This window comes from Amphibalanus amphitrite, unplaced genomic scaffold (genome assembly GCF_019059575.1).
Source record: "Amphibalanus amphitrite isolate SeventyFive unplaced genomic scaffold, NRLGWU_Aamphi_draft 000037F_arrow, whole genome shotgun sequence".
NCBI classification, from domain to species: domain Eukaryota; kingdom Metazoa; phylum Arthropoda; class Thecostraca; order Balanomorpha; family Balanidae; genus Amphibalanus; species Amphibalanus amphitrite.
Window position 1 is genome coordinate 771097 of NW_024881533.1, and position 25724 is coordinate 796820.

The following is a 25724-nucleotide window of genomic DNA, read 5'->3' on the forward strand; positions in this document are numbered from 1 at the left end:
TCAGTCACGTGACCGACCGACTGGTGGTGAAGGACTCCACACTGTAAACACAGGCGGAGCCAGATCCGGGAGCCAAGGATATAACTAACGGCCGTGGGGTCAGGGGTGCCAGATTATGTGTGACAGGTAGGGCCTTGGCCTACAGTTTACAAATGCAGGCTTAAGTGAAAATGGTCCTTGTTATTGCATTGGTGCAACGAGCAGAGATGTTGGCGGCACCTTTGACACCATTTACGTAACATTTAGGAAATGACATGTCTATGCAGTTGTAAATATCTGGGATCTAAGTAGGTATGCAAGTCGCTGCAATAGGTATGATTTTGTATTCTTGATAATTAAAATAAATGCAACGCATAAACACTAAACAGGTAAGGCATGCAACGATAAACACGAAGCTATTAACCAATCAGCTGTCAAGTTACAATAGCACAGGTCTCCTTTCTGTAGAAAAGCAACGACTCCCGCGCGATCCGAACACACGACAATTCAAAGACCAGCCCGACGCCATACCACAGCGCCACGGATCCGCGGGCTGACCTGGCCCGGCCGGCTGCAGTGTCGATAGGTCGCGACCCCATGGCACCGCAGCGCCCAGTCTGCGCTTGGGTCACTTGACCAAGCCTCGGGCGAGGTAAGTCATGTGACCGGTTCGAAGTGAGGGAACCCACACAGAATCCAGTAGTGAGTGAGATACGGAGCCCCGGGGCATAACCACGTGCCTGTAGTTAGGGACTTGAGCCACCAGCAGGGTCCCGAGGGCCGAAATTTATACGCGGACAATATAAATAAAGTTTTTATAGTCTATATTACCTATAAAGTTTATATAGTTATCCTACAAAGCTGCACTTGTTTGTGGGCGAGTGGCTGCTGGCGGTGGTGGGTCTCGTGATGATGTATGATTGATGCGTTTATAAGCAATTAAATAAATAATCAGGACACAAGAGACGGGCCAACACAGAAGTGAGAGCAGACTTTGGGTTTGTTGCTTTTCTCACTCTTTTTTTTTAGCGGGATAGGGGTTGTTTTCCATTGCCGCGCAGTTCTTTCAAGCGCTGACGGATTTGTTCAGCCACAGCTTGGCTATGGGCAGGGGAGAACGAAGGTCGCGAGGTCGTTCACTGGCGCTTCGGAGAAAACAGCTGAGTGCAGTGGTTGCGTGGCGCCGGTGGTCAGCGAATCCCAGCATCTGACAGAACCAAGGAGCTGTTCGTGACCGTTTCTCTCACTCTCTCTCTCTAGACCAATGTCAACGGCTAGATATTTCGACCATTGTGTCAAGGCCACAGGTAGGGTTCGCTAACGGACCACCACGGAGGGTTTTTGAGAATATAGAGATAATATTCTGATAATATTAATGTGAAATATTGCCATGAATGGGCTGCAAAGTGCCGACATGGACCACAGCCCAATCTAGCCGTCAAGGTATTCCATATTCTTCATAACATAGTTATAATGAGCCTCGTATTAGGCATACCATAAGAAAGGGAGAAGAAAAATTAGGAAGGAAATTTCGAATAAGTATGAGAGTGGTTCAGATGTTCAGAGATTCTGAGGGCAAGGCAGAAGTATGCCGTGTTTTGAAGCTGCACAGGCAGTTTTGGAGCCTATCCGGATGAGATGAACGGCATGGCATCGCTCTGGCACGGTTCGTCGGAAAGTCAAATCATTCACAAAAGAAACGACACATACCATTCGAAAGCTGACGGTGGGCCGATGCCACAAATGTGTTTTTATCGAAATCGTTTGATGGCCTTTTTCAAAAATTGTGTTTTTGTAAAAACGTAATAAATCTTTATTCAACCAGCTGTCCAGGACATTCTTAAAAGCATATGCATGTTTGTTTCGTTTTCCAGTGAAAGCTGAATGCCAAAGAAACAATATGTAGCAATAAAATATCCTCAAATATTAATATGCGCTTCTCACAGCCGGCAACAGGGCGCAATCACACAACTGAGCGTCACGATGGATCAAAGTCATCCACACAGACGGCGTGAAATGACCCTTATCGACTCGCCGACCCACCGCTACACAATGATGCAAATGGGGTTCACGACTCACGAGTGGCCATAAATACCGAAAAGGCCCAAATTTCAAGCTCACCTTATCGAATAAATCGTAAAATGGCCAGTCAGGCAAATGTTTGGAGTGTCTGAAAAACATGATCTTCATGTATTCGTCAAAGCCGGCCTCGTGTCTGATTGTCAGAAGTCGTGACATTTTCTATGTCGTAAAATGACTGTCAGATACTTGCAACTTCAAACGCCGCTAGCTTGCGTTCATTTCATACAAATGGCAAAAAATATATATGTCAATGATCCACAAAGTCTTCTGCTTTTAATGCAGGGTCACAAAAAGCCGTATCTCTTTTGGTTTTGCGTTGATCTAACTATTTGTCATCATATTGCAATCGCAGTTTTTTATTTAGAAATATTTGCTTTCGTTTCACCTACAGGTGTTTACACAGTGTGAGCCCGTTAGTGCACCATACCATAGCATTCCCTAATCATTTCTGAGCCGTACTGTGAAAGAATGAAGGCGCTAGCACAGGGCTGACCGGCGCTACTAAAGTTTTCGTCCGTTGCGGTCGGGTGCCGCGGCGCGGTGGTCGGCCCGGGCGGCCGCGCCGCGGGCGGGCGGCCACAGCGGGGTTTCGTCGGTGCATCCCTCTGCTGTTCCTAAACGAAGTGTCCTAGCGCCTCGCGACAAAAACCGACGGATTGCTCTTGACAAGATCTCGCGAGTGAGCATATTACTTTTGAGTTAAGGTCAATATTTTACCTACTTATAGCAGGTCAAAGTTAAACGTCTGTCGAAATTGCAATCCGCGGCGAAAGCAATCCACCCCGACTGCGACACCCGACCGCAACGGACAAAAACTTCAATAGCGTCGGTCTGCCCTGTGCTAGCGCCTTAACCCTCGCCGGCACAGGCCATTTTGAGTCCTTCGACGGCACAAGGGGGGGGGGGGGTTGGTACGACCCCCCCCCCTCGCGTTTGGCCCCTGATCGAGCTAGAGCTTCGCGGAAAAAACGAGCGTGTTGCCCGTCACGAGAGGAAGCCGATGATACCCAATTTTAAGGTCCTAGGTCATCGGGTGACCTTCCAGGTCAGGTCAATGACCCGAAAACCGGGAAAATCGGGACCTGTTAGAAAGTCGTAAAGTGTGGCTGCTATGTGGTTTTCCGGGGTGCTGATCACGAATATCGTGTTAGTTTTGATCATAGATGATGTCTTTAAGCATTTAGACCAGGTCGGGTCAGGTCAGGTCAGGTCAACCGGTAGGGTTGTGACGGGTATTCGTAATACGTGTCAACCGCCTCGGACAGCTTCGTAACATGTTACGAAGGCACCAAAACTATTTCGTAAATGTTCAAATGGTTGCTAAATTCGAATTCAGCTCCAAAAAACTAGCCTAGAAACATGTAAAACTCGAAAAAGTGAACCGAGGTCACCCGAGGTCACCAAAGGTCAATGACCTGACCTTCAGGTGACCTTGACACCCACCCTAATGCATGGGAGCAACATCAAATCACATGTTTGAACGTTTGAAACCACGAAAAGCTTGCAAACGCGCGGCTAATGCGAGCCGACATGCGCCGAACCGCTATTTCGGCCAAACATGGTCACAGAAAAGAGGTCACAGGTCAAAGGTCATTGGGGTCAGGGTCATGAAATTTTCAGGGTAGGTGTAAAATTGGTCAATGCGAGGGTACTGAAAGTTTCGTCGCGATCGGCCGCTTTTTACGCGAGTTATTCGCGAAAAACCTTAGGGGGGTTGCATCAACCCCCCCCCCCCTGTGCCGGCGAGGGTTAATTCTTTCACGGTGTGACTCAGAAATGGTTAGGGAATGCTATGGTATGGTGCACTAACGGGCACACACTGTGTAGACTGCTGTAGGTGAAACGAAAGCAAATATTTTTTAGTAAAAAACTGCGATTGCAATATGATGACAAATGATTCGATGACCGCCAAACCAAAACAGATGCGGCTTTTTGTGACCCGCATGAGAAGCAGCAGGCTTTAGGAATCATTGTAATGCATAATGTTTGCAGTTTGTATTAAATGAACGCACGCTAGCGGCGTTTGAACTTGCAAGTATCTGACAGTCATTTTACGACATAGAAAATGTCACGAGTTCTGACAATCATACACGAGGCCGGTTTTGACAAAACTATGAAAACTATGTGATTCAGATGCGACATTTATTTGGTTAGCCATATAGTGATTTACTCGGTTTGGTAAACTTGACTTTTTGGTATTTATAGCCACTCGTCAACCCCATTTGCATCACTGTGCGCTAGGTCCGCCTGACCGGCCACGGAATACGTTCGAGTCTCGTCCTACTAAACAAGTGTCATATTTGTTTGTTTAACGATCCATATCACTATCAAAGTTTTTCAGGATACCGGTGAAGAAAGTTCATTCTTCTGCTAGATTGACCTACAAGATGCTTTAACTTACATTTTCTTATACAGGTTTTGCTCCGTCCCGCTGCGCTCAATGCCCGCGCGGGGAAAGTTAGAGGGGTTTCACTGTCAGAGGTTGTACCAGTGACAACTGTTTGGCCCTGCGACCGGTCGAAGGTTACCACGCCCAGCCGGGCGCTACCCCCACTTCTGACCAGTTGAAGCCGATACAGCCTCTGACAGCTCAGCGCGGCCAACTCTTCTTGTATGGGCATAATGCCTAGCTGAGTTGAGCAAAGTAGACAAAAACAAATGCAAATTCATACATGATGTGAAAATGACAGAGCAATGAATCTTCCTCTCAGGTATCCTGAATTGCTTAAGTACCGACTTGAATTGTTAAACTAACAAAAATGACGTCTGTTTAGTAGGGCGACAGCCGAACGTCTCTTCTGTGGCCCGTCAGACAGCTGAGAGCGCCGGGTCTGCGGGTCGATAAGGGTCATTTGACGCCTTTGTGTGGCTTACTTTGATCCGTCGTGACACTGAGTTGTGTGATTGCGCCTTGTTGCCGGCTGTGAGAGACACATCTTAATATTTCAGAATACTTTTTTCGCTACATATTCTTCTTTTAGCATTCAGCTTTCACTGGTAATCGAAAAAAACATGACTATGATTTAAAAATTGTCCTGGACAGCTCGTTGAATGAAATAAAAGATTTTTACGATTTTACAAAAACGCAATTTCTTAAAAAGGCCATCGAACGATTTCTATATAAAATACTGTTTTGGAATCAGCTCACCGTCAGCTTTCGAACGGTATATTTCGTTTCTTTGGTGGATGAAATGACTTTCCTACGAGCCGCGCTGGTTCAACCGCCAACGCATTCCACCTATTAAAAATAAAACCAGCATAACGCCTTTTGGGGCGACTAACGGAGCGAGCGAGAGGGTGGGCCTTGCACGTGCGAAATCGCGAGGGGTATCTCCAACTGACTTGTGCACAGCACCCTACTAACCGGTCTCTAGCGATGTGCCAAATTTGAGCACAATCGGCCCAGCCGTTCTGGAGATCTGGAAGCGGCACCCTGCACGTGCGGACGTGCAAAATGGGCCCCAACTGACTTTTGCACGGCACCCTGCTAACCGGTCCCTAACCGCGTACCAAAATTGAGCGCAATCGGTCCAGCCGTTCTCGAGATCTGGAATCGACCCCTGCACGTGCGCACGTGCAGCAGCACTCCAACTGTGGCACATGCAAATGCATTGCCTAGTGGGTGCCTACCTACATGCCAAGTTTCAGCACAATCGGCCCAGTAGTTACCGAGATATTGCAATTGTTACAAAACTGACACCTCTTCGTTTTGCACGTGTCACGTGCATAAGGGGTCACCCACATGCATCGGAAATAGTCCAATACTTGGTAGAAGGAATGAAACTACCCTACAAAAATTACCGCATGTAAATCGGTCAAGTGGTTGCTGAGATATAAGCATCGCAAAAGCGTGACCACGGCCGGCCGGCCGCTCATACTCAGAAATGTCCGTTATTCTACGTAAGACTTCGCTCGCTTCGCTCGCTCCGTAATGAGTGGTAAGGCGGCCAGCGCAGCGCGGCGCGTCCCTGACCCAGCCCAATGCGTCTGTGCCGAGCGTGAGGCCAGAGGGATATACTGTACCGCTGAACCTGGGTGTGAGGCGGCGCAGTCTACCGCTCCAGTCAAACGCTGGGCCGTCGGGGGGCGAACATCACTTAGTAGGTGAGTGTACATCTTGCTAACCTACCTAAAATAAAAGAGCTGTCCTGAATATTCGCAGCCATCTGTGTCGGTCGTCACCACACCACGCTCACACCCACTTCTGGTCGCTGTTGCCACCGCCGCGAGCTCCGCCCTGTCCTCCACTGGAGCCTCCCGGGGTCGCGCCTCCGACCGCCGCCGGCTGGCTGAGCTCATCGCCACCCGACTGGACGCCACTGTAGACCACGCCGGCGACATTGGCCTGGCGAAGCTGCCAATAGAAGGACAGCACCACCAGCCAGCTGTAACAGGAAGCCGCGCAGACGATCGTCACAGCCACAGACGAGACGCCGAGTACTGCCGAGAGGAGCTCTGCGCGACTGATGTAGCGGAACACGATGGATGCTATGAACATGGCCAGGTTTCCGGCGGTGATGATACCGAACAGGATGCCCCTGAAGATCAGCCAGGAGAGCAGGTGGCACCGGCTCGACCGCGGCCGCGTCGCCGAGACGAGCACGCCGTACAGAGGCAGAATGTCGAACAGCAGCTGGATGGCAGCGAAGACAGCAAGCGGAGCCAGCGCCACCACACCGGGCAAGTAGTCACGATACCGGTCGAAATCGTGAAGATGATCAAGCGCCCTGTGCAAGCTGTAAGAGAGCACGGAGAGCATCTGCAGCAGGCTCAGCATCAGGTAGACACTGGCCACGGCCAGCGCGCCGTGGCGCAGGCTGCAGCAGCAGCAGCCTCGCAGCAGGGACACCATCGCAGCAGGCAGACGTTGGCGGGCGCGGCGCCCCACTCCACCGGCCGGCTGTGCACTCCCCGACCGCCGCGAGCTGGGCGCTCGTCAGGCTGCGCTCAGCGGCGGGAGTTTCTGACCGTCTGGTAGCTGGTCCGAGTGCTGCGGTACCTCCTCAGAACACCAGAGCTGTCTTCAGACTGTCACAAGCGCTGGCGCACCGAGCCTCGTCGGACCGTTTCAAATGCACTGTCCGCCGCCGGGGCGGACGGGGGCCTAGAGCTCAGGGGGGTGTCACTACTTTGTTTCGCCATAGGTCCAGTACTGATGTCATTGGTTTCGATCCCGGTGACGTCAGTGCTGTGTACATCCGGGGATTTCCTGCATTTGTTTCTCATTAGAGGTGGCTAGAGCTTGCCCTGGCCCCTGGTTTGGTGCAGCTCAGCACAGCGGCTGCGCAGCGACCGCGTGCCACGGGCGACTCCAGGGAGACCCATCCGGGGGTGAGTAACGCTGCCACGGGGACGGCTGAGGCTAGAAAGGGGCTGAGCAGACATTTCCAATGGGTATTTCATGCCGTAACGATGGGCGATAAGAAAATACAGCATTACTCGTTGCACTGTTGGTACGGAAAACGAGGACATAGCCAGTGAGCGTTTCGATGCTTTGCGACCCATTGGCGCCATGGACCAAAGCCAAAGCTACCACGGGGCCAAATTCAGTGTCTGACTGTCGACAGGGGCGAGGCTGGACTGCAGGCCGGGCGGGGTCAGGGGGTACACTACCACCGCGCCGGTCCGGGCGGTGTTTTCACGGCCGCTGCCAGCTCGCTGCAAGCACACGTGGTAGATTCGGTTTCCATGAAGACATAAAAAAATTCGGACGCTCCAACCTTGAGTGGCTTGACCATAGCCTATGACGTCAGTCAGCTCGCGAAATGCGCTGACAGCGTGGTAGGGTAGCAGCGTGCAGGCAGCGGCCATGAAACCCACCGGGATGGCGGTGCAGGCCGCAGAGGGAATGTGTGTGTGGGGGGGGGGGGGGCGCCCCTCCCTCCGAGGCAGGTCGTGTTTGGAATGGAGGGAGTTCCCCGAGTGGTGTCTGGGTTAAGAATATGACCTAAACCTTTCTTATTTCTCGAAGAAAAATCATTCGACCGTCACACTATTTTTGCCGTAGCTTTTACAAAATATAAAAGCACATTTTATAATGTAAAAACGTTTTTCTTTTCTTTTTGCAAGAGGGAAGCAGTACTTGTATTGCTTGCAACACCCACCGAAAAGGCAGTGTCCTCTATAAAAAGTCGCAGTGTATGGCGCTTGTGTCACAAACAACGCCGCTTTAGTTTTTGAGTGTTATCGCCTTTGTCATTGCCAAGGCCCTATACCATCATTGCTTGGTTGTCAGTGTTACGAGCATTCGGATTAGTTTTCAAGAAGATGAAAAGATTATCTAGTTGTTTTCAAAGAAGTTTATTTAGGACTCGATTCGTCCGCTCCTTATTTAAACCGCGCATGACTGGGGGGGGGGCTCTACAGAGCCCCCCCTCTCGTTTTTCAGCAATATCTTCTGAACCGTTTGACTGATCAACACGAAACTTGCAGTACCCTTAGCAGCATCAATTTGACACGTTGTGTTGAAATTTCAACTTTCTAGCTACCATAGTTTGGCCGGAAATGACGTCAGAGTGACGTCATGTCGCCCGATTTTGATGCAAAATATTGAATTACGGCAAACGCTCTCAAGAGCTCAGTTTTAAAGCTAGATCCATTTTCTTTGTATGATTGGACTACAAATACACGTACCTAGGTAGCAAACTGCTATGTCGAATTTTGAAAATTTTGAAAATTTTGAAAAAGATGTTTTTTTAATTACAAAAAAATATATTTTTTGATTTCTTCAAAAAGTTTTCGATTTTGCGCAAAAACCGGAATATGTGTGATAGAAAGCACTCTGATGAACTACACTAGCAATTTTCAGTCCAATATCTTCAAAAATAGCCTAGTTATTCGCATTATTGTCAAAATTTTACAATTACATTTTTCAAATCCATTTTTCAGTACGTTTTTGACGTCGTACAGCAATACAAATGGCACCATTGTGTTCCTGAGCTCAAATTGCATCTGATAGGCACCTTATTTGTTGAAAAATTTCATTTTCAAAATTTGACCTTTTCTGACCTGAAAGTGGCCTGACCTCCGGTAAATTTAGCTGAAAATAACCTCAAATGACACAGACGACATTGTTTTCGAAATCTACGAGTAAAATGGACCATAAAACATGCGTCACGTGACCGATACATAATATACAATTTTCGTGACCTAGGATGACCTGACCTTGACCTTAAAAATTCGAAGTAAAAGTTCGTTACCCTCAGGGTATCTAGGGTATCTATCAAGGAGTGCGTAAAATTCGAAGTAAAAGTTCGTTACCCTCAGGGTATCTAGGGTAGGGGAGAGCGGGGCCAGTTGAACCACCTTTTATATATTGACATGCACAGCGAGATCTAGTTGTCATATCGAAAAATGCACAATGCCATGAAAAAATATGCTCTTTTGGCTTTATTTTAAGATATGTAAAATTATGTTTCAAACATATTTTGCTGCCAAACGCATGCTTATAAAACAGCTCTACGCCCGTTTCAAATGACCCCGATGCGAGGGTCAATTGAACCAACCCATGGGGTCAATTGCACCTATCCTTAACAATGGGATGTTTTCCTCTTTAAGGCCACTTTCTTAAGGAGATATTTTGTCCGGTTTACTTTTCCAAATGCTACATTCAATAGGTCGTTGGAAAGCTAAAAGTGCAAAGTTCCTCATAATAGGTGACATAAAGTACATAGACTATGGTAAAATGGGCGGATGAGAAAAATGAGAAATATCTCAGGCTATAGTGTGCTTTCAAGCAAAAGGCTCGAGAAAAAGGGGTCAAAAATTGAGCTCTATTAAACTACTATTTCAGTTTATAAGCTCATTTCAAAGGTGGACTATTTCCTTTAATTTTTACAGCCCCTGAACAATAACCATTGCAAAGGTCACCGGGGTCCATTGAAACGGCCTGTGGCCCTGTTGCAACTGACCCTCAGAGAAGCGTTTCAATTGACCCCATCCGCTCCCGCCATCTCGCACGCGCCGTAAAGCACATGTCAAACGAGCTGGAGGGACGGCATCATGCTGAATGAAGGGCCAAATAAGGTGTTATTCCGGAGCCAGGAGTTCTTCTTTCAGCAAACAAAGGTATATGAGATATCACAAAATATTCATAAAAACGATTTCTCCCAAACACCCCTCAAAAACACAAAAACAAGTGTCAAATCAAAATTACCATCCGTTTGCCGCCCAAACGCCGTTGACAAAGGAAGTGGTCGAGCGCGGATGCGCAGTGGTGTCGGCAACGCCATATGTTGCATACTGTTGAAAATAAAGCCATGTTTCATCTGACCCCGTGTTTCAACTGGCCACGCTCTCCCCTACCTATCTATCAAGGAGTGCGTAAACCAAAAATGAGCCTGATCGGACTTGTTAGCCGGCGGTCAGGGCCCAAATTGTGAACTAGCAAAAATGTCGATAATTTTTACTTTGACCTGACCTGTGACGTCATCGGTGACCTCGAGGTCAATGAAAATAGGTTTCGCTCGACAGTTTTTCCAGGGCTATCAGACGCCGTTTGAATTTTGACGATCGGCCCAGTAGTTTTGGAGATAGGAGGGGGGGGGGGGCTCTGGAGAGCCCCCCCCCCCAGTCACTCGCGTTATGGAAAATACCCCAGTCATGCGCGGGTTAAAAAAAATGTCGCAACTACATTTTGTGTACCTAGCCCGTGCCTATCTGTAAGAATCTTGCCCGTGCCCATATGTTTTAATTCCCAAACGTACAGGTGCAAACTTGCAAACAGTAGGCATGACCTAAGCTTCGACCAAATGTGTGGTGATAAAAACAACGTAATATATTCCCGCAAACAGGTGTAGAGCACGGCTTTGAGCCATGCAATGTCGACTCCGACTGGAAGGATGATGACAGCTCCGCCTCCGAGCAGAACTGTCGACTCCGACAGACTCCGACTACAACTCCTCAGCCCTGCTGTTGTATCAAAACTGCTGTATCAAAACTCGTCGCGGGGAGTCTAATGGTGGTCTGTTTGTTTTGCGCTACGTGGTCTAGAATTGCAAAAAATTGAGTTCACAAATTTGACGTCATCAATATTGAACAGTTTTTTTTCGCTATAATTCGGCCAAAAAGGAGGTACCTATCGAACTAAAATTTGATATGTATATAAAAGAACGCAAGGACTATCATAAATATTTCGTTTATATCGAAATTTGAAACACTTTTGGATTTTTTTTTTGCTATTTTATAAAAATCACTTTTCTTATTTTGGGGGTCAAAATCCCAAATTTTGAAAATTCGAGATAGCAGTTTTGTAGCGCCTTCTCTTCTTAACAAGACCACAAGAAGAGCTTTGAAATTGTTTGTGACTGTAGCTTCTGTGAGCGTTTAAAGATTTCACGTGTTTTGCTCATGTTTGCTCGAACATCACCTCAGTTTGACCTTAATAACTCCTGACCTAAGGTGACCTAAGACTTGAAGTTTTGTGTGAAGCTGTCAAATTGATGCCCGGAAAGGAATCTACTGAAAATTTGGCGGCGCTGCGCGCCGCTGTTTTCTTGCTAATCAGGAAAAGCCACAGGGCTATCCCAACAAGACGTTCACAAGACGTTCAACAAGAGTCCTATGGGGCCATCCCAACGGGGAGAGGGTTAATGGGCCCCTGATGGACTTTATTGGCACCATAATTGTCCCAAATGGCCCCTGATGAACCTACAACGTCCCCTAACGGCCTTACAATCCATATATGGCCCCCGATGGGCCAACACCGGCCCCTGATAGACTGCACTGGACCCCACCACCGGGCCTACGCCAACCCATTCTGGGCCTATATCGGGCCCTCATGGGTGCACATATTATTGATGACGAAACTCATGCATTTGTGGCCCCCACCAGCAGTGGTCCGTCTGTGCCACTCTGGTCCAAGGAGGCGCGTAAGCGCCACCGGTCTCTAGGCTGATTATTATATTTTGACATTGATGTGATCATGGCCCGTGGCCGAAAATTCATCTAAAAAATACATGAATGTAATAAAAGAATGTAACACATTGAATGTAAATACATGAATGAATGTATAATTTTAAGTGTAAATTTATTTATTTATATATTTTAAGTGTATTTATATATTTTTAAGTGAATATTTTAAGTGTAAGGAGGTCACTCATAAACAATCAATCAGCATACAATACGTTCCAACGGGACACAAGAGCCGGACAGAAGACGGGCCAGAGGACTTCATGCCCCAATGGGACACACGCGAAAAGGCACGACGCCGACAAGGCCAAAAGAGTCCAACAATAAACAGGGATATATAATAGGTACGAGACGACTAAAACCACACACACAGACAGACAGACAGACACGGGACATGGCATCCGAGTGAGGCACGGGGTGGAATAGAGGGACAAAGAGACGTCACAAAAAGGACGGAGAATAAAGGAATGCTATATGACATCCACCACAGTACAGCAACCAGCAGACACAGCGGACGATTGCCCGCAAACGACCTTACATGTAAGACGAAACCCAATTGAGGGTATATACTCGTATGGTCAGGCTCTGGACAAACACTACAGCCAGCTTCAATTGCATCATATCACGTCCAACGGTGGTAGCACGACATACGTTACACCAAATGCTGCTATCCTTGACAAAGGACGATGAAAATAGTCCAGCCTGAGTTAGAACTGAGCATTTCCTGTCGATCGGAACCACAGCCACCCGCTAATTACCCATTGAAACACCATGGATATGTTGCCACGATAACGGCCCAGCACGCCCACATAGATGCGAGGTCCATGCACAGCAGGCGCGAAACAGACGTTCAGACAGCAGCATCACACGAAGTTTACAGGAAAATAGAAATAGAAGCAGCAAAGAGCGCATGCAGATAGTGACACGACTTATGTAGTCTGACGGATGAATACGAAAGTTATGGAAAGGATCTTTGAATCTTACGTTCCAAATAACAATAGTTCATATCAATGCCCGAGTAACAACGTAACGGCCCGCGAAAAATGCCTACTCCGCGGCACAGAATAGTTTGTCCCTCTCAGACTGTCACGCCGGTCGTGACGTCCATTATGGACAGACCGGCCCCACAGCAGCTGCTACTGTCAGTTCTGGGTCCGTGGTGCATTGTAAACATCGTAACGCTATGGGAGCGTTCGAGGCATGTGTAAATCTCATCGGCATCTGCCAAAGCTATGGAGACTGATCAGCAGTGTAGCCCGGTAGGGCCTCGTGCAGATTTACAGAATTAAGTGATCAGTCTCTTACTATGGGGGGCATGACAGCACTAGTAGCCTTCAGTCTTGAAAAGCTAGCCTACTGCGAGCAGGCACACCTCTGGCCCCGGTGCCCCGGTCAATGGTCTGCGTATCTAACTGTTCGGTAAGCTCTGCTGACCACATGCCGAGTCAGCGCCTGACAACCAAGGTGCGCGCGCGTGCCCCTCGGAACTGGCCTTGGCTCTGAGCAGATAACACCTGGCCAGATGGTGACAGTCTCATATGACTTACTGATGAAGAGTAAATAGTTACTATAGGTGCTTATCACTTGTAATAACTGACACGAGAAATGATATGAAGTTAAAAATAACTACAAATGTGTTCAGATCCAGATCTCATGTCAGTCAGCGATATCAAAGTGGCACAATGTAACGTTATTGATAGTAACCCTGCCGTAACATCCAGCCCAGCTTCTGCCAGCGTTTCTACACTGAGCGTTTCTACACTCTACACTATCAGCGTTTCTTGCCACTGGGCCACAAGGCTACTGTGTGCATCGTGAAAAATATTGATTTGCTCGGGTTCAATCATTTCCATGACCGAGTCGCCACGGAATCCCAAGGCCACAAAACGCCAAAGGCTGATGACCAGGTTCTATAAGCAAGTGCTTGTTTATGTGATCATTCAAGCCAGTCATGACGGTCTAGCGTATACGTTGCACCACAGCATCCACGTTAGTTCCCAGATAACCACATCTAAATCGGGCACGTACCGTGGACTGTTGGCCCCCTGAGGAGGAGAGGGTGCACATCTCCATGGTCTGGGGCGATGTCTGGCAACAACAATGATGGAGACGAGGGGCGGGGATGGGAGCTCAGGAATGGTACTGACATTGTCAGGGCGTAACAGGACTCCGTACTCTGGACAGTGAGAGGACTCAAAACAGGGCTTATCGGGGTGCGAGTAGAAATCCAAGGCAGGATCTCGATACAAAGGAAATACTCTGGCCGGCGTCTCGGAAGCATTAGTACAGGGTCGAAGATAGGTGCGTTAACATTACAAACCGATTTCCATTAGCAACATTGATGCCACCTATTGTCCTATTGCGATTGCGCGTCGATAGTCTAGTCAATTCCAATTTACTGGACGACAGTCGACATCAAACGATTGGCAAGCATAAAAGGCCGCTGGTACCAGAAATGTATCGCGAGGAGTCTCAGAAGCCGGTGAGTAGAAAGCCGCACGGCTATCCAGCCGATGTCACTCAAAGGACAGAACGTCTTCGTTAAATGCCAGTTTTTCGCATAAAAGCGAGTGCGGTATGCTAAAAGGAGCACGAAGATATTTCATGAAATTTGACATTTACGGATATCTAGCACGGTGATCAGAACATCTTAAAACCCCTAACGGCAATTATCTGTAAATGATGCTAGCAATTTCAAAACCAAACCATTTTGGCAAGTCATGAAGTGAACAATCTTCCTAAAGAAATCCTATTTTGAACTAAACACGATAGTAAGTATTTTGTATCACCCGCCAAGCCAACGCCTCATAAACCCCAGGGCAACAGATCGAGCTCTGCAAGCACACAACTATAGCAAACTGCCTAAGCTGGGCGCGGAAGGAAGCCTTGTCATGCGTTCGGCACATAAATATCGCAACTATAAGCGTTGGCTACACTATGAGTTTTCTGCGTGCGTTTTTTGCGTGTTTGCGGGTTTTGCATAACATCCTTCTAGAAAAAAGGTTATTATTAATTAAACTTCTTTAATATTTATATAAAACATAATTAAACGTTTATGTTAATTAAAAGTTTATATGAAAAACATATAACAAAAACGTAATGTCGTTTCTTTCTAGAACGATATTCCGCAAATCAGACATGTGCTTGGATCCGGAAAAATGGATCTGAGATCCGATCTCATGGATCCCGATCCGAGATCCATTCAGATCATAGATCCAACCCCTCAATTTTGTCGAGAGATCTACTGGGATCATAGATCTGACCCTTCAATTTTGTCGCTAGATCCACTCGGATCATAGATCTGGCTCCCCAATTTTGTCGTGAGATCCATTGGGATCATAGCTCATAGGTGCTGAAAATGTTAACAACTTTCTTTCATAAGAAGTTATGAATACCAAAGTATGGTTAGAAACAAGCAATCTTATACAAAGGCCATATTAGTAAAGGCATCCAGTTACATTATACAGAATACAAAATAAAGGAGGCTCATGACGGTCACAACTTGAGAGAATTGAGTGACATGAAGATTGTTCACATACCAACAGAAAAGTTTGCATTAACAATGAACATAGAGGTAAGTCAAAGTAATGACTAATGAACAATACATTACTAGGTAGTAGGTACCTAGGTACCACATCACAATTCATGTTAGAATCTACATAATGATAAGACAATCTTGCATTAGACAACTATGAGGCTTTCCAGTTCCCAGCTAACACAATTGATTGAAAAACAATAAAAGATGATACTGACACATGTGGCTTGGTTAGGTAAAGGTATTTCAATCCATTGAAAGAAATATTTGATAAAATAAACTGAGCTATAAACAAAAGTATAAAAATATTCAACAGCCTGCGGAAGCGATGGGAAGCGAAATATCAATTGGAATGGCCTTGGATATTTACCGTAAAATGATTATTCAGTATCTAAATAGAACTCGTGACGTCATTTCAAATAACAAATGAGCTAAGCGTTCTTCCTTCGAGTATAATGAAAATAAATAAAAAATCAAACTGGAAATTCAAATGTCTGAAGTTTTTTTTTTCAAAAGAATGTTCATTTTTTTCTGTCTCACATAATTTTACGATACGATTGTTTGTGAATATCATCTTTGTAGCGATGAATTTTATGACGTAAACGTAAGCTGAAAGCGAGTGTGTGCCTTGCATCTTTATTTTATTTACTTTTCAAAAGAATCACAATATCTTACGTCATTAGTTTGAAGGACCTATTACGGGGAATCTTTTGGAATCATTACGGTTTTAGTCAAATTAAGATTTTTCATTGGTCAAACGATAATGACGTAATAAAACAATATTACCAAAACGTGAGCTGTGAATTTCGTTTGTCTTTTTGGGGAGGCTCTCTCATAACGACAGCACGGCATGGCGCCACACGTGGCACGATGGCAAAAGTAGGTAATCTGAAGAAGTTGATGCCATTTTTGAACTTTTAATTTTATTAGGAAAGTATTAGAGGTTGGTTGCTATTCTTACAGAATCGAAATTGTGTTGCACATACTAATAGCTCATACGAACATTCTAGATTGGGTTTTCATACCTGGTAGAAGTGGATTGCTGGATTATTTTGAGCAAAACTGACCTATTTGGCTTCCAGATTTGATTTCCTAACATCTGTCCATAGGCGGCGGAACAGTGGGGGGGGGGGGGTGTGGCACCAGGGTACAGTGCCCCCATAGATTTTGGCATTTTAACATTAGCCCTACTGGCGTTGCATGGAAAGAATGGGACCAAAATGAAAATCTGCAGTGCCCCGCTGCCACTGCATCTGTCTGTACTGTTTGTTCATTGAAGTAAAGTGGCTGTAGCTTGTTGATAAGATTGTCATCAGTGCTGTCATGAAAAAGTTACAATTGGTCACAAAAAGTAGCAATGTGCATGTTCTTGGTTTATATTAAATGTAGTACAAATGTTGTTGATTTAAATTCAAATTTAATGATGATACCTAATGATTACAACTGGTCTTAACCATGTCCACAAGTGACAATTCTCAATTGTATTGCACTGTAAGGTGTACAATTATGTAGGATAAGGGTTTCATTGGCTAAATGTTGTCGTGAGATCCATACAGATCATAGGTCCTCCACAAATTTTTGCCCGCTGGATCCACAGAGATCATAGATCCGACCCCTAAATTTTGTCGAGAGATCCATTCGGATCATAGATCCAACCCCTGAATTTTGTCGAGAGATCCACTCGGATCATAGATCCAACCCCTCTATTTTGTCGAGAGATCCACTGAGATCATAGATCCAGCTCTCGGATCCATGCACATGTCTGCCGCAAATCACGCAAACTCGCAAAAAACGCACGCAGAAAACGCATAGTGTAGCCAGGCCTTTATAGGCCGTCCGAACGGGCGTGCAGGACTCTACCGTTGTTTATTTGGTCGTCGAATATCACGTGCACGTCTTTACTGTTAGTCATTGTTAGCTCACAGCACGTGGGTAACTACTGCTTAGTTAGGTCACAGCGCGTGCATGGCTCTACTGTTACCTCACAACGCATGCACCATTCTTCTGTTATTTACACTCTGGCGCCCGCGTGCATGCCTCTACCGTTATTCACACGCCGGCGGTGTCGTGCATGGCTCTACTGTCAGTCACACGCCGGCGGTGTCGTGCATGGCTCTACTGTCAGTCACAGGCCGGCGGTGTCGTGCATGGCTCTACTGTTCATCACACGCCCGGGGGTGACTCACGGCCGGGTGGGCGGCGGCCGGGCCGGCTCGCAGCGCCTTGCTCTCGTCGGCCGAGGCGGCGTCACTGTCCGAGTACAGGTCGGTCACCTGGTGCGGCACCACCAGCAGCACGTCCTGAGGCAGGCGGCGGTGCGGGTCGGCGCCGGAGCACCGTACCAGACCGGACCGGACCGGACCGGACCGGACCGGCAGCGGGAGGACCGGACCAGAACGGACAGAGGGACCAGAGCCGGGCGCACAGGGGGCAGGGCGGAGACAAGAGGAGCCAGTGACGGCGGAGTTGGGCAGACAGAGCGCACCAGATCAGGCGAAACAGGACAGGCGCGGATCGAAAAGAACACGGCATGAAGGGAAAATAGAATAAAGGCCGTGTTACACTGCCGAATTTTGGCCACGACCCTGTCGCCGAATCACGTCGTGTAGGAAATCGGCGAACAGTTCACCGACAGAGGCGAACAGTTCGCCGACAGAGCCCGATTTGCAGACAACGGGTGGGGGACCCCCCTAATCGTGCGCGGGTCGAAGCAGATCCATGATTCGGCGAACATCGCGAATGAATGGCGAATCTGTTGCGAATAGTCGGCGGTACCTTGACAACAAGTCGGCGCACGTAGCGACATGTCGGCGGCGACTCGGCGAGTGTTTGGCGATCATGTTCGTTTATTATAAGTTCGGCGAACGGCCACGAAATTTTCATTTTCATGAAATATTCGTGGCGGTCGTGACGAACCGTAAAAGTCTCGCGGTGGACACCGACTGGTCTGCGAAATGCCAAGACCGTGGAAGAAAGATCCCGAATCGGTCCGCGACATACGATGACTTGCATATTCGTGCACATTCGTGTACCAAAATTCGGCAGTGTAACAAGGGCTTAAGAAAAGGGACAGGACAAATGAAGGTAGCGATCACATCGAGGCAAAGAGGAAACAAGAGTGACGGATAAGACCACATGAGATGGGATTGAACAGGATTGTTGAACCTGGCCAGATGAGAGACTGAAAGCCGCGCGAAACGGTACACTCTGCCGTGGGAAGAGAGAAAGGCGTCGGAAGGAACTGGGCTGGATGGTAAGTCGGCTCAGGAACTAGCGTCAAATACATTAGTCGCCTGAAAATGTCGGGGCCAGCTACAGCTACAAATACGACGACCGGTTGATTAGTCAGGGTTCCGGCTGTCGGACGTTCGATGCTAGGAGGCTGATGAATGACTATGTAGTTCCGCCACGTCCCATTGTGGTTACTTAACGAACGGACTTGCGATATCATCTGTGACCAATGCACGGGTCGCAAAGCTTATGCATTATGTTAATATTTCAACAGGAATCAATGAATAAGAATATCAATAACATATCAATAAATGTTCATATCAGTAATTACAAAAGGAACCAAACTACATGAAAATACGGCACCACTAACTGGTATTATTGATAATGTATAATGAGATAGGGCAATTGACAGTAGTTGATAATATCTGTACCAGTGAACCGTATACATTTCGGGGTCAAGCTGGCAAAACACGGACGCTGGTTACTTAAGCTCATGGTCACATCAGCACGCCATATCCACCACAGCACATGATACAGAGGCCAGCACTGCACACGAAAACCGGCTCTAAGCAGCGGAAGACAATCCCTGGGGAAACACACACATAAAAAGGCCAAAACGTGCCCACGAGTCAATTACGGTAAGACACTTTCATAAAACACAAAGCAGAGGAAAATATAAGAACATATCAGGGTAATCGGGACATTAGGACAGTTGCAAAAGCAAAAAGCCATCATTCACGAAGGAATACTTTACCAGATAAGCCGAAGGAAAAGTTCACATCAGCTTATCTGAAAGCAGATCGGTACGTGCTGCTCCAACCAAACTAGCTCGTTTTGATGGAGACGTAGATGGACGGGCTCCAGTATATGCATTCAAGGGGCAGGGATTTCTATAGCCTTGGGATAAACTTAAGCAACGAATGAAAATAGTTTGGTGAGGGATCTACATAGCAGCTGGCTAGTTAGCTTCAGGTCGGAGAAGCATGAAGCAGTAGTCAGACTGAAGACGGAGAGGGCATAGACCAGAGAATCAGGGTCCCCTGGCCACAGCGGTTAGAAGATGTGAGCGGCAAGTCATTGTCAGCTGGCAGAAGACGCGGTAGCGGAGACACCCCGAGAGTCGCACCCGTGTTAGTCAGCGCCATAAGAAGCGACAGCCAGCAGCAGTCGAGCGGTGATGGCTCTGACAGCCGCAGCGATCAGAAGTCAGCCGGAGGGGTACCTAGTGGCCAGGGAGCGGACAGGAGGCAGTCCGACGGGGCCCGTTAGTGCTCAGAGGTCCGGACACGGAGCGAGTGCCCGGAGCCGGAGCCGGAGCGGGCACCTACCTGGACGGGCGGGTCGCAGCCGGAGCCGGAGCCGGAGCGGGCACTCACCTGGACGGGCGGGTCGCAGCCGGAGCCGGAGCCGGAGCGGCACTCACCTGGACGGGCGGGTCGCAGCCCACGTCCTGCGGGTAGGGAGACAGCACCAGGAAGTCGACGAGGCCCACCGCTGCCAGGAACGCAGCTGGAGACAGAGAGGGCTACCGTCAGTGGCGGACCGCGGGACTGCGACCGGGGGCACACAGGGAGCAGAGGGACTCGGGGGAACGACTGACACTGCAGACTCTGCCGCAATGCAGTGTTGACGTTAGAAATTGTGCACCACAGAGTGGCACGTTGACTTCTTGCGCTATTTATTTTGAATTCCATCACGCGTCAATACCTTGCTGGAGCACAAGAGTCAATACCGACCCATTGAAGTTGGAGACAACTAGGGCGGTAAAAGCTTTTGAAGTTTGCAGCAAATATGGCGCAACTTCGACGAAAGTGGTGGATTGCGTTGATTGCAGCATGTCACAATCTAAATGCCGCAGCTTGCCAGTGCAACAACCGGCTGTAAATTTCGTTCAAATCCGCCCAAATTAGCCGAGTAATGCCCAATTTAGCGTGATATGTAGACGCACGTGTACTTGTGTACGCATGAGTATTTTCTGCTTTTTTTTGTCAACAAGGCATTCACATAGAAGCGAACATGCCCATTGAACTGCTTCACTATAAATCCCTGAAGACGAGGATTTTTTCTAAACATTTACACTGGGCCGTTGGCATTGGTCACCTTGGGGCCGTTGGTGACAGATTCGTCACGTCGTCACCACGTGACACCAGCCAGCCCCCCCCCCCCCCCCCAGCGCCCCCTCCCCGGGTCACGTGCTGGCGCGGGTCGGCCGACACACGGGCCACCCGACAAACACGTGCAGCCATGGACAGCACCGCCGCCGGCCGGCCGCGCGCCGCACTCAGCAGCATAAACACACACGGAGGGCCGGGCCTTGACGGAGGGCCGTGAGGGCGGAGACAGAGCGGAGACGGGGCGGAGACGGGGCGGAGACAGGAGGGAGACGGGGCAGAGACAGGAGGGAGACAGAGCGGAGACGGGGCGGAGACAGAGCGGAGACGGGGCGGAGACGGGGCGGAGACGGGGCGGAGACGGGGCGGAGACGGGGCGGAGACAGGGCGGAGACAGGGCGGAGACGGGGCAGAGACAGTGCGGGGACAGGAGGGAGACTGCGCAAAGACGGGGCGGAGACAGCGCTACGGGTCCCAGTGGACAGTGCTACCGCTTCTACCAGTCCCAGTGGACAGCTCTACCGGTCCCGTAGAGAATGTACCCGGTCAGGTCACCCGTCCCCCCCTCCCCTGCTTCCCCGGGTAACGGGTAACCAGCCACACGTGACGACTGAGCTGGCTATCATATAAATAAAATTGTTCATTTCATTTAGTCAGTTGTACATTAAAAACGACGAGATAAAATTAACATACAAATTAAATCATTAATGTTTTGAATAACGAAACTACAATAAACAGACGAAAACAATAAAAAACCAATTTTGTTTTCGACAAAAAGAAACCTATAACTACCATCACACTAACATCAATTTTGTTTTATGTAGGAATCACGTTTGTTACGGTATTTGATAACGTACTTATACAAATAAAACGGAAAGTTCCAATACATTTGTTGAATGATCTACACCAATGTGATGCACAGACACATTACCCCTTTCCCACTAGCAGCCATTCTAACAAAAACTATACACCACACAGCTAATGGACGATGCTGAGCGCGAACGGCCGGAGCTGTGAGCCAGGCATTTGCTACTGAATGGACGGCGAGGCAGCCAGTCAGCTCAACACCTCCCAGCCATCCTGTCGGCGTCGGCGGCCATACCTGGCACAATGAACGACAGTCCCCAGTCGGTGTCCACAAAGGCCGAGGCCATCAGCGAGCCGAGAATGTTCCCCACCGACGTGTGGGAGTTCCAGATGCCGAAAATCAGACCTGCAAACACACAGCGCGCGGTGTCACGTCAGCTACGGGAACCGGCAAGATATGAGTCAGTGGCTACAATATGTAAACATTACAGCACGACTTGGTCTTAACACACTCACTGGGGTAAACGTTAAATTATACACACATCGCTCATCTGTCGATAACATATTACAGCTGGTTACTCGGCGCACAATGCAAAAGCACATGGAAAGTAACGTCTAGCAGAACTCGTGCGGCATATCCGTAAATGGCAGCTGCTGTTGCTAAGTGGAAGCAGAGTCATCTTAAAATCAGTGTATCAGTCATGCGTATAAGATAGCTCAATGCACATCCTATTTTGATAAGTTCAACGAGTATCACACGCGATAGCCTGTCAAGTACTTTGCACAATCATTGCTCATCCAAGTGCAAACCAACTAGTCACGCTTTGTCGGCGAAGGACGCGCGGCCCTGGCGACCCCCCCCCCCCCTCCCCTAGTCGAGTACCAGGGGCGTACCTCTGTTGCCCTTTCCGTTCCAGTTGCCCATGACGGTCACCACGCCGGGCCAGCCGCTGGCCTGCACGCAGCCGCATGCGATCTGAGGACAGATGGGACAGAAATGTGAGACATTGGAACACAGTATGCGGACCAAATGGGACAGAAATGTGTGGCATCCGCCCACAATCTGGGGGAGAGTAGCATATTATTGTGAGACCGCCACCCACAATCTGTGGCTAGGTAAGGCATATCTGTGGGGCATCCACGCTTGATCTGTGCGGGAGGCACCGCAGACAATCGTTCACGACCCGTTCGCTGAACAGGACAGGCAACAGGCAACGTGACAGTGAGTCCGACAAGACAGTCGACGCGCCACACAACTATGACATATCCACACACGACAATTATCATGGGGTGGGGGGGGGGGGGGCGACAGTCAGCAGGTCACACAACTGTCAGCCGGTGTAAAACAGAAGCAAACGCAGAGGTAGTGAGAAGTGATATGTCAGCGATGTACCCTCCCGAGGCGCTCGAGGCACGCCAGACGCCCCCCGTGTCCGACAGTTCAAGGTGGACACCGGTTACTGTCAGGGTCATTGGCGGTATACGAGACATGGATTTGAAGGGTTTGATTTCCTGTTTGGTTGTGTATTGTGTACGTGTAACCTTGGAATACGTCTTCCTCGGCTGGACTTCATCACTCTGCGTAGGTTTCTGTGATCAACCTAACGTGGATATCTACCATAAACAGACGTTTCCATATTTGAAAATAAACAAAGAACAGCTATAGATTTCTTCATAGGACTAACTGCTGTTGCCGCAAGTGTTTGTTATTTGATTAGTCAAATTTGTCTCCCTATTCCTATCGAGTTTTACTGGAATATACATTTCAAATGCATTCACTCAAAGCAGAGCACCAGACAGCCAGCATCAGGACTAGTATACAAAATACAAATCAGAACTAGTTCACAATGACTCACTGTCATGTTTAGTGTCAAATTTCACTGAGCAGCACAACACTGAATCACGTCCAGTCCATAGTCCAAAGCCAGCGACAACAGCGCGACCTGAACTAGTGTGGCAGGGATATCCATGATGGCATCCTCTCTCACTACATTGCTCACTGCAATATGCGCAAACATCACGGATTGTCATGATCGTACAGAAAGTAAGGCGGTTATGCCGAGTGACACTTCAAGCCGACGAGCTTTCAGCTGTCATCATGCATAATGTATTGTATACTAGCTTTGAAGTTCTCACAAAGCCGCAGCGCATCCACGGCACGTATCTGGGGAATGGGCTCGGCTGGACTGTTGGTGGCATACATCCGTGTCAAGTAGGTCCCGGTCTCATCTTATCGCGTCCCGAGACGGCGCCGGCGGCCGGCCGGCCGGCTGGCTGTCACTGGTGTTTACGGAAGTGGCAGACCGCTGTTTGGAGGCGGTCCTCTGAAGTTGCCGCCCCCACACTGCACCGGCGCCTGACACCCTGTTCCCGCTATATGCCGCCCACACAGTGGCCAGACGGCTCTCACAATAATTACACTTCACTCGAAAAGTCTGATAAAACGCCTATTTTGTCTTAAATTCAGCAGAATCTTACTTGGGTAAACAGGACGTTATAAATCTGTCTCAGCTTTTTGGTCTGTCCTCGCAGCCACGATTAATCGGAAGTCGAACAATAATCTCGTTTTTTTTTTCTCGAATGCCAATCGATATGATGTCAGGAAGGACGATACCGCACCTCTTGGATACCCTCATAGTGACGGTGCGATTTCCCGAACATCGTTTCGATCATGGTGAAAATACAAATGCATTTGTTGAAACGGTGCCTCACTACGTCGTGTGTTATGCAGGCTTCAACCATCACCTGATATTAAAAGATTGAGCACCAACAATGAATGGTCTTCACAACTGCACACATAGTTCACCACTTCGTATCATTACCTTGCCATCATGATCCTTCAATATTCGGCTCCAGCTGACGTTTTGACATTCGCAGCATGCTCAGACTGGGGGCATGTGTAGCAGAGTAGTATTAAATAAGGTTTGTTCCAATATGTTACGTTTAAATTTGTAACAAAATATTCATGCAGTTTCTTCTTATTGCAACTCATTTGTGTTATTTACTGACAATCCTCTTTGAGCTTTAATTATTAGCACGATTCAAAATAGAATCAACAAAATTAAAATACATAATATATCCAGCAAAAATTTTTAAACAAAAGAAGTGTAACTCAAAGAGAAAGCCCAAAGCACGTAAAATGTTTTCCCTCGACTGCAATTACCCGGCAGCCGCCAACGGCTTCACAACCAGCGTGCGATCGAACAATTAACGACAAACAGGTAACTCAATGACGACCTTCGATCGCGCAGTGATGGGCTCAGTGGACTGTTGCTATCTATGGATGGGACGGTGGGGCTATCGCTGCATGACAGTGCAGTAGCACGGAGCTAGCCGGCTGTGATGTGCCGTGTGCTGAGCCATTAAGTGCGTGTGACTATCGTCACTCGACAAAATCTGAAAACGCAGACCACGCAGCTCATCCCACAACACCACAGATAGCTGTGCTACGAGTAGGTATGCGAACAATGTCATAAAGTCAAGTACCAACGCGATATGTTGAAGGCTGGCTTATTGCAGAGCATTTCATCATAACAATCTCAAGAATGGCCGTCAATAGCACTCACCTATCCACCGCACTGCAGATAGTTACATGAGGAAGTAAATGCGTATTGCTGACAGAGTTTGTATTACGCATTGGCTGAATAAGACTAAATACCCAGCGAGATGGCATGCTCTTTTGGCGGCCCTGGCGGCCGCTGCCAGGTCCCTCCAGAGCTGTTCGGCTACGCTCGATTGAGCGGAGGGACCAAACAACAACAGATGGCATGCTCGACTGACGACTGAATATGTAACTGAACACCCAGTACAATGTCCAGGCGTCGTTCCTTATCACGCACCTGTATGATGAGGAAGTAGGCCAGCGAGTGGATCTCCCAGACGTAGGCCAGGCCGAAGAGGGCCGTGAAGACGGCCGAGAGCGCCATGCCGCCCGACAGGAAGTAGCGCAGGTCCATCCGGTCGGCCAGCATGCCGCTGCCCGGGAACACAGGGGGTGGGGACGGTGACGAGAAGTTATCTGCGGTGACGAGCGTGGAGACCTCAGCATGCTAGGTCCTCGGTCACACAGT

At 48.3% G+C, this 25724-nt stretch overlaps 1 protein-coding gene across 4 annotated transcripts in view; it reads right to left on the reverse strand.

Annotated features, from left to right (window-relative positions):
• Positions 1–25724, reverse strand: part of LOC122372636 (glucose-6-phosphate exchanger SLC37A2-like) — a 70277-nt gene that overhangs the window by 39018 nt on the left and 5535 nt on the right. For 2 of the 4 annotated variants that reach the window (XM_043350116.1, XM_043350125.1), the window contains exons 4-7: positions 25494–25629; positions 22549–22630; positions 21950–22060; positions 20160–20245 (exon numbers count right to left, since the gene is read on the reverse strand). In XM_043350116.1, the coding sequence (XP_043206051.1) occupies positions 20160–20245; positions 21950–22060; positions 22549–22630; positions 25494–25629 (415 nt within the window). Of the gene's footprint in view, positions 1–17691; positions 17806–20159; positions 20246–21949; positions 22061–22548; positions 22631–25493; positions 25630–25724 lie in introns of all 4 variants that reach the window. The other 2 variants (XM_043350103.1, XM_043350109.1) reach the window with 2 other exon arrangements.